This window comes from Trypanosoma grayi (genome assembly GCF_000691245.1).
Source record: "Trypanosoma grayi strain ANR4 Tgr_580_V1, whole genome shotgun sequence".
Taxonomy (NCBI): domain Eukaryota; phylum Euglenozoa; class Kinetoplastea; order Trypanosomatida; family Trypanosomatidae; genus Trypanosoma; species Trypanosoma grayi.
The window spans coordinates 271-10,630 of NW_008826199.1; the positions used below are offsets into that span (position 1 = coordinate 271).

General features: G+C 52.2%; 1 protein-coding gene across 1 annotated transcript; it reads right to left on the reverse strand.

The window, feature by feature from the left end:
• Window positions 1–743: 743 nt before the first annotated feature.
• Window positions 744–9,737, reverse strand: DQ04_05801000 (hypothetical protein; the record flags this gene model as incomplete). Its single annotated transcript, XM_009314387.1, has 1 exon — window positions 744–9,737. The coding sequence occupies one exon, from the start codon at window positions 9,735–9,737 to the stop codon at window positions 744–746; it is 8,994 nt and encodes a 2,997-aa protein (XP_009312662.1).
• Window positions 9,738–10,360: the final 623 nt, after the last annotated feature.

Sequence of the window (10,360 nt, forward strand, 5' to 3'; positions counted from 1 at the left end):
TTTGTTAGCATATATATATATATATAACGATCATTGCACTTGACTGCACACGTTCTCTGTTGTCTCCTCGCTCGCTCATGTCCCCACAACTCCCTTAACAATACAAAGAAACCCAAATACAACACTGGTGCGTCATTCGCACGCTTCTCGCTTTAGGTAACAGGCTGCCCCTCTCTCTTGGTAGCCTCTCTGCCACCCCCATCAGCACGCACACACACGTACCAATGCAAGCAAGGCGTGAGGAGCACCAAGGAGGCAGAGGCGTCGCTGTTGGGGAGGGGGAAATTCACCGCTAATGAGAGAGGGGCAATACAAATTTATTTGTTTGTTTTCTTTTCTTTTTTCCTCTGCTGCCGCTCTGCGGAGTGGAGAAACAAAAGCAGTAACAGTAGGATTGAGAGTTGTCACGGCACCCATTGCCGTCCCTGGTAAGTTGTTCATCATTTCTTGCGTTGTGCGTACCCCCGTTTGCGTTGGCATCGTCGTTGATACAGTGGTTTGATTGGCATGACTTCTCGCGCGTGCGTCCGCCGCTGCCGCATGAAATCCGCCCGCCCGCCGCCCGAGGGGCGATCGCCAGCGACGGCGCGACACACCGACGGGACAGAGACCAGCCACCAAGGAAAAAAAAAAAAANGGGGGGGGGGGACGGTTGGAAGAATGGGACAGAGGGGAATGAAGAAGAGAGGAAAAAAACAAAGGCACAGACAGAGGGGAGGGCGAAAATAAAGACGTGAAACGTTTTAAATGTCATCGACAATTGCCAGGTTGGGGTTGGTGCTGGCTCCTGCTGCCGGTGGCGGTACCTTGGGGCCAAAGCCCTTCTTCGCCATCATCTTGCCCGGCACCTTCGTCGGCATCTTCGGCGGCATCTTCTTCGGCCTAGCGGCAGCAGGTGCCGCCGCTGCGGCTGGGACTGATGCCGCTCCTGCTCCTGCTCCTGCTGTTGCTGTTGTTGTTGCTGCTGGTGCAACAGCAGATACTTCAGAGAAGCTGTCATCCTCTTGTACTGGTGGTGGCGGTGCACGTGGTGCAACGCCGTCAACGTCTAGAGAACTTATCATTGAGCTTGCAGCGTGGCTGCGGGGTGAAAAGCTTGTCATGGGCTCTTCATCGTTATCGTGCTTAAGAAGAGCAGCGCTCTGGTTGTCGTCGTCGTCGAAGAACCGCGCATCACGCCTCTTCTTCCTGCGTCGGTAGCAGTACACACCAACTCCTGCAGCGACGGCGACGACGACAACGACGGCAACAATAACCATAGCAATCACAAGAGCGTTGCTCTTTGACGACACTGGCGGCGAGGGAAACTGGAATACAGGGAGTTCGTAACCAAGATCGTAACCCACCGGATTTTCGTATCCACTGGGCAGAAAGGGTAGTGACATGAGTTGACATGTTTTTGCCAGCACCTCCCCGTCCGTAGTATTGCAGCGGTACTGCGATTCCGTCGCGTCGCACACCCCCACTGGGGACAGCGGGTCTGACGTCTGGCGTTTCCAGTCCACGCTCATGTATGTCGCAACGTCAACACAAGAGTCACCCAACAATGTCAGAGATTCCATGCACTTCAAAAAGGGATAGAACACATCAGGGCATGACAACGGTGTATCTCGCCCTTGGGGATATGTCTTTGCAATGACTTCGACGACGCAGTTCGCGAATGGCGGGAGGAGTGAATACATCAGAGAGACACAGCGTGGAGTTGGCCTCATCGGTTTGTTACCGCCACCCCCGGGGTAAATCGGCACCCAATCACTCGGTGTTTTTTCAAGTGGCTCTGCATCATACAAGTACAACGGCAATTTGGTACGAGGCTGCAGGAGCTCCAGAGGAACTAAGCGGCACGTGGGACTCTCGCGGACAAACGAGCAGGCAAACAGTGGAGCATTCGGAATGAAAACACCGTTATTTATGGGAGTCGCCGAGTACTCGCCGCTGAACCACAACATCAACCCGGAGGAAAGATCCAGCGCACCAGAGCCGATACCACTGTCGAACAGTCCCACCACCGTGTTCCCAGCTAAGGGCATCATATTGAGGCGAGAAATTGGCTTCTCTGCCACCCATCCCAACTTTAGTGATGCAGCTTCCCGCTCGTGCGTAAACGCTATCGTGTTTACGATGCTGGAGAAGAGTATCTGTCCATATGGTGTGCGCAACGGCCCAAGTGGCGCGCTTCGATCACCTAACATCATGCTTGGCACACTGGTGTTGCCCATGAGACGCAAAGACCATGCTGTGTTGAGGTATGATCGGAGCGACTGTACACCGCCTACGGTCAGAACATACAACGTGCGATCTGCACCCACAACTGGAGCAGTAATGCTTGTATCAAAAATGTATCCCCAGACGTAGCGTCCAGTCAGAAGATCGTACACATTCAGTATGGATTCAACGGAGGTGTAAATGAAGTAACCATACGTGGAAGTACGTCCCATGTCTACGCGAAGGCTAGCCCTCCATAACAACGTCCACGAAGAGGTACGCGCGTTATCGATGCGGTAGACGACAAAGGTTTGATTGCGTCCATCCGTGTTCGGTGTTTCAGCTGCAAAGACAATGTGGTCAGCCCTTTCGACTTTCGCCCAGATGGGAAATCCTTCTCTCATACCCTCTGCTAACCCCGACACCTCCAGCGTCGTCACTGGTGTTATGCTTGGCACGCCAGTCTCATTTTTCACGTTGATGTCTACAATGTGCATGCACGACCACCTCATAATGGTGATGTAAACCAGTGTTCCATTGGTAAACACTTGTGCGTCGTTGACGTCAGCAGAAAACCGACACGTATCCAAGAGGAAGGACATCGCAATAGCACCTGTACGCTTGTTGAAAATCACTGCTGTGCGCCCGCCACCTGATGCCAGTCCGTAGTCCAAATTTTCCATCACAACGGGGCTGAAGGGAATGGGTGGGCGGCCACTGTTGCTGAAGCCAACGTTCCACAATACATTACCGCTACTGCTTACACAGCCTATTGTCCCAGGTTGTGCGAAAAATGCCCGTTGCTCTCCGTCGACTAACGATGAGCTCATCCGAAACGTTCCCTCGACACTGAAGGAGACATTCCTTGCCATTAAACCTACGAAGGCTTGAGTATCTGTCGTAGTGTAGACATACGGTATTGACGAAACGTAGCGCGCATTCGGGTTGTACTGAATACCACCACCACCACTCCACAATGGCCTTGGATCCGCCATAGAAGTGTCGAGAGCGAAGCTGAATTCTCTACCATATACAATGGCCACTGAAGTTGCTTTAAACCCGTCAGTGCCGCGTACAATCATGTGTCCAGTCACTTCTCCCGCAGCCTCCTTCACCAGCCTACTTGCGGATCCACCGAAACCTCGGAAGTAGTAATCATAGGCCTTGTTTCGGTATATGACACCGTTGGATGTTATCGCTGCGGGGATGGAGTTACCGATATTCTGGGTTTCACGGGGTGGACCGCCTGTCAAGGACCACGTTTTGAACCCATCTGGATAGGCCAGCACAAACAATGGGGAAGTGATGTTAGTATTGTCCGGGTAGCGAATCCCACAGAGAGGCTTGCCCCTAATTGTTTCATTGTGCGTCATTATGACAGAGGCGTTATTGAGTCTGAAAACCACCATATAAAGACCTGGTCCACCTTGGCCACATGCAATGCCCAAATTACTCGCTTCATCCACGTCATAGGTAGTAAACGTCGTAAGACCTGGCCCAGCGGTGGCTATTCCACCAATTTGGCTCAAGGTAGAGTACTGCACACTCCGGATGCCGACATCATCGCAGAATAATATAATACGCTCTTCTTTGGGGACTGCCACCATATTATACCCACTCTCGCACTTAACGGTGTTTGCACTATTCGGTACCATGTTAAAAGTAGACAAACTTATACCGTCAAAATAATTCTTGTCATTCATGAAAAACCCGTAATCCCTTATGACAGCGGAATGGCTGCTTTTTGCGAAACGCGTACCGTTTCCTTGAAGCACCCCTGATGCGTTGAAGAACAGTGTTTTGTCGTTGCACCTGATACCAACAATAACCTTCTCTGCACTGGAAGCGAAAAGATTCAGCATGTTGCACCCCCTTTCATCGAGGCGAACACGGGCAGTTTGCTCAAATATACCCTTTGTGACACGTGCAATGTATACTGTTTGCGTCCCCAACGAGGCTGCCCACCCGCTCTCGTGACCGGGTGGAATGTCGATAAACGTTTGCGCAGCACCCGCAAGACCATAATGCGATCCGGAGACCCACTCCAGTCCTATTTGAGGATAGAGAGGCATACCTGCACTGCTTGGTGCACTGCAGTCATTCGGGCGGTCGTTTTTGCTGTAGCTGTACGGCCTGTATGGCGGCGTGTTTGTGTTCACTGGTCGGTTCGGTTTCACCCCATTGAAGTAGGAGTCGTAATTTGCAATGTCGAGTACAGTTGCAATTGCATCACCAAACGCAACGGTCCCCATGTCATTGGGCGAGGTAAATACAGCGGCACTACTGCCAAAACCGGAACCGGCGAAGGTGAGCAGCGTCTCACCAGTGAAGGGATTCAGGAATACCACACCACTCGTCTCGCTACTGGCTGCCAACAGCATGCCATTTCGAAGCACAACCGCATGTTTCACACCGTATAGATCAGGGCGTTGCCACAAAACCTCGCCTGTGAAGGTATCAAAGGCATAGAAGGTCTGGTAGGTTGTGACGTAGGCCATGGTATACACCTCATTCACCACCACCTGCGAGTGATACGTTGTGCGACCCACAACGGGTTCGCGCGACAAAAAAAGGAGAGCTCGATCTGGACATGGGTACGTAAATTCCTTGAGTGAGAGATGGTATGGACCCTTCTCTGTTGAAACGAAGATACTGTCGTTGTAATAAGTTATGGGGGCTGATGACGTCGCTGACAAGGTGTAGTTCCACACATGCAGCATCTCTTCTACCTGGAAGCAGTTGATCCCGTTTCCACGATCGACGGTCACCACGATACCTTGACCGGTATCAGGCGAGGAGAGTGAAGATATGTAGGTGGCTCTGTCTTTGGGGACAAAACCGATGAGGTACCCATCGTGACCAATAAAAGAGATGCCCATCGGTGAGATAAGTGCGAAGCTATTGCCGTAACGCACATTCGCCATACCTGTGTATACTTCAGTAAAAGTCGTCAGTAGAGTAGGTGGGGCTCCTTTCTGGTCGACAATGAAGATGCAGCTGTGAGTAGAATCGCCATACCACACTACAGATGATCCACCCACAGCCTCACCGCGTGAAGCATACTTTAGTTCCGCCCCCAGACAAGATGCAGGTAATGCGAAGTCCATACCCGATCCCTCGGCGTCACCGATAGAACTAATCGAGCGATTCCCAAAGAATACCACAAACTTGCCTGTCGGCATGGAACTAAGTATCTGGACCTCTCTGGGAACGTGACGAGTGAACTTCCTACCTGTCGATGTGACAGCAGCCAAATTCACACCCGTGGTGTTCGTTTGATCCCTACCAGCAATAAAGATGCCGGTGTTACCTCGTGTCATTGCTGCCTCCGACACAGGAGCACCCCAGTACGATGTGCCAAGCGGCACTATGCCAGCTGAGGCACCTGAACTGATCAGAAGGTATCTGTCCACAAGGGAGAGCTGAGAAGCACGCTTTACACCGGAGCCGAAGGCGAAAACTGTCGATGCTTCACCTGGAGTACTATTAATCAACGTAATGTATCCATTCCACATAAAAGCATAGACGCTGTTGCTCGTCACAGGCAAGATCTTCATCATTTGAACTTCACCAGCATCCTTCTGAAATCGGATCTGCAGGGATATGTTTGCAAACGGCTGGCCCGTAGAAGCATCCAGCATGACAATGCCATTGGACGTACCGACAGCAATGTTGGCGTTAGCAGCAGCCACATACCCAGCCGCGCCTAGCTGCGGTGATTCCCCATTCAGGTCGTTGGTCCAGTCCACCTTTGCACTACTCGTGTCCGGACTGAATGTTACAGACGCCACCAAGCCATCGAAAAACACAACGACGTTTGTGGCCGACCTCCCAGAAATCGCAGCCACCACGTTTCCTGCATTCCCTGGAATCCCGACTTCTGCCTCGAATACCTTGCCCGAGGTTGAGTAGTAAACGGCACTGTACCCACGTGCCGTGACTGCCACACCAGCAAAGTTGGATCCGGCCAGTGCAATGGCACCCGCTGCTGCATCCTGGAACATTACGCCCCCACTATCAGCGTTAATTACAGCCACAGCAGACCCACCATCGCATATAACAGAGCCGCCCACGAGTCGAATGGTAGAGCACTTGCCCACCGTTGTCTGCCACACCTGGTTACCAGATGAAGCATCCATCGCAATAACGTCTTCACCGTTAAGGAAGATCCACTGGTTCTTGTCTCCACGGGTAATGTAGGGTGGGAAGCCGTTGTTAGGTTTACTCAACACCTGTAGTGAACCAATCTCCTGACAATTTGACCACGCATAAAACTGAAACTGAGTAGTGGTGAAGATAGCGAAATGAGTATTGCTAATCCCCAAGAATTTGGCACTGGACAGAGATGTCCCAGGCCTAAGTGCCCATTCACGTCTTGGTGACCCTTGCGGATCATTCACGTTGACACAACGCACCGTATATTCAGTCGTTTCGCCCTTGCGCAGGTTAATTCCGACAACCGCATGTGTCCGATCTTCTGAAACCAGAGCAGCATCACCAATAAGAGAGAAGATCATTGGCGGTGCACCGGCTGCCATATCATCACCACGTGGAAGGACCGGCGGAACCGGCACAATGGGATTCTCACCTGGCACGAACACATCCGTGGTAGGTGTAGCCACCCGCTTTGCCTGCTCTGGGATTGTTACGTTCGGAAGGTTAAGAGCACGGAAGGCTACCATCCCTCCCGCTCCACCCGCCGAGAATGTCACGTACCTGTTGCCCCAAATAACAGGCCCGGTTAAGTCATTCGGCACCTCTGATACACTAGTCAGTGCTGACCCACTGAACTGTGTATACACATCAACGAGCCGCATGGATTCTCTACCAGGGGTGTTGACACGCACCTCAATATACGCGGGACCTGTCTCCGAAGTACTGCTTCCACCCGCATCTTCCGGTGCATACACCACAACCTCAGTTTTTCCACCAGAAAACGACTGTGTTGTCCGTGGGGTGCGTTGCCACATCCGTTGACCTGTGGCAGCGTCATACGCATACAGTGCTGTGATTGTATAGACAACCACGATACCCTGTCCCACAGTCGAACCCTGAATGGACATACCAGGAGCTCCTACGGTAGCTTGGAAAAGCACACGCGACGCGCCATTATCGACTTCACGGTACTGAACATCGTAACGATAAATTTTCTGTTGATCCACCACAAATACAGTGTTGTTGTAATAGGACATGTGCACAATAGGAGCTTGATATCCCGTAGGAAGTGCCTGCGTCCAGACTGTAATATCACTTCGTACACTTCGGCAAGTAATGGTACCATCCTTGATGTAGACAAACACATTGGAACCCACAACATAGGCATCAAGACCTGCCACCGAGTACACGTTCGTTGATGTGGTGTCAAAAAAACTTGAGAATGCAGCCAGTTCTCTTGTTGCAGTAGTGTACCTGTAGCCACTGTACGTGGTGGTTCCAAAGGTAGCTCCCTGGGTATTCCGTTGAAATTGTGTCATGCGAGGAATCAACGTGTCGTTCACTTCAAAAATACAAGTGGAAGTTCCACCAAGTACAACGTAGTAATCCGTGTAAGAGCCAAAGTGCTGCAACGAATTCATAAATGCCACTGTATCCACTTCTGGGTGTGTCGGATCCTTAATGCACATGCTAAGATTCAAGTCGGACACCTTTGAGCCGTCACTCGCCTGGAACACAGTGAGAATACCAGCAGTTGTCGCTGTGGCAATGTAGCGTTTTCGATCCCCAAAGAACACTGTAAACGGAGCCGCAGAGGTCACATTTCGTGGCAGCTTCGTGGGGCCAGTTTTCCGCGGCATGGGTGTGCGGCCACCGTCCGTTCCTCTAGTGCTGTGCACATAGTACGAGAACATCATTTCCTGTGGTGATTCATCGACCTCCGTCAGCATAGCAACTTGACCCTGGTAATATGCGCCCGCCGGTTGTTGCCGCCGCTGGCTTAAAACCGATTCGCTAAACAAGAGCAATGGATTCAAGTCAATACCCCTGGCATTTGTTCCATTGGACAGTGTTACAGATCCTATTCGGTTAATATAACCGAATGATGCCATCACAGACGGATACACCGTTGGCCACTTGATAAAGTAGGACAATGAGCCTTGTAAGAGGTCGATCAAGGTGTAGTGGCCACTGGCTGTGCAGCCAACGTAGACCAAATTGTCTTCAAATGCTGTGATGACAGCAATGCGATCATTGATATTGCAAAACGGTGCCGATGCATCACTCCATATCTCACCCATGCTCCCGCTAACAGAACCAGACGACAAGGCATACGTGGTCATATTTGACGACGCCTGAACCACAGTAAGGCTTGTTGCCTGAATTGTGTGGTACGGGTTGTAGTCTGTGTACGACGGCGAGCCCTGTCGACGGTGCCATTCATCAGCAGAGGCGCTCAAGTCTCGAAGAGGCGAGAAAATAACTTCAGGCACTGTACGCAGGTGCAGCGCCCACTTTGGCGTTACGACTTCTGGTAAACCATTGTAGTCAATGACCATCAACACATCGGATGTCTGCACGACCACAGCGTAGCTGTTTTCATTGGCCACCATATACGCACTCGACACTGGACTCCTTGTCTCCACCGCAATCTCGCTGTTGACGGACCCACTCTTCACAAACTCTAGTGTGTAGACATTTACGACAGCGATCGTCACACGCAGTGTCTCTGACACGCCGGCTTGCACATACGCAATAAGAGGAGCAGAGCCGTTTGCATCATTCACGTTTGTGTGCATCACACCGGAGCTATCCTCCAGCGTGAGCGTACTCGTCGCGTTGGGTCTGACACCGGATGCAAACGTTGGCAGGTAGTAGTTGTCGAGCCGCAGTCCCGTCGGCACTTTAGACTCCGTGATGAGGTATGTATTTGGGTCCAGCTCCTCCGCTGACGCCGCTGCCGCCCACGTTGCGAGGTAGAAGTCGGCTATAGGCTCCGCCTGGCACACAATGAAATGCTCCTTTGGCACGTAGCGCCCAATGCAGTACTCGCGGCCGCGGCGCGACACCACCAGCGCGGCGTCCACCTGCAGCCCTGCATTGGGGCGGCGCGCGAGCAGCAGTGGTGTCGGGTGTGGCGTTTCCGAGGGGTAAAACGTCTCCTCGGTGGTGTAGCGCTCCGCATGCACGGCCCCCGATGTGGTATCTAGCACAACATCGAAGAATAGCTGGCCGTCGCCACAGAAGATGAACACACGCGGGCCTTGGTTGTAGAGCGTCACCCCGGTGGGGCTCGCACACTCAGCGAAGGGGTCGTACGTCGACTCCTGTATCACAAGGCCGGTGACATTACGGAGACGGAACGTTGCACTGCTCGGGACCATCTCTGCGTACAGAAGGACCGTGCCATCGGTTGCAAACAGTGGCGCAGAAAAAGTTCTGTCCGCTGCGGTGGAGCCCTCCGTTGAGGCCCATGAGACGGCGCCTGTGATGTACGCCTGCGCGCCGTTCGCAGCAATGAGCAGTAACAGCAGGAGCACCGGCAATACGGCAGCCGCACGCAATGGCGTGAATGGGGCTGTGGGAAAGGAGAACATCGCCAAGGTGCACTGGTATGATATGCACTGCTTCCCTTCTCGTTTTATTTCTTGTTGTTTTTGTTTGACTCTTTGTTGTTACTATGGCCTCTGTTTCTTTTTTCTTGTTTCTTCAACGGGAACCCTGCACCTAACGGCCTTCCTCCGCTCCCTACACCTCCCTTTGATCAGTCTGTGTGTGTGTGTGCGTGTGTCTGTGTGTGTGCGTGCGGCGAGGTCGCTGCCCACCACCGGCCGGAAACACGCTCCCCCGCTGCTGCTGCGCCGCCACTCACTGCTCGGCGCGGCTCGACTCCTGCAGGCACCGCACCCAGCTGCACGTGTATGTGTGTGTGTGTTTATATATATATATATATATATAAACACCGATACACGGCAGTATTTGACTTTTTGCTGCAGACGCCACAACGAACTGCGTGGCACGAAAACAGAAATTTAATGAACACAAAGAAAACGACAGGAGGGAGGAGGCAAACACAAAAAAAAAAAGGACAGAAGGCAACGATGAACCATGGCAAAGGAGAACCAAAGAAACAGAAAAAAAAAAAACAAGTGCAGCCACAACGCAAGTAAGCATCAGGCACCGCAGCACAACGAGACGCACACACCTACTCAGGGGGGGG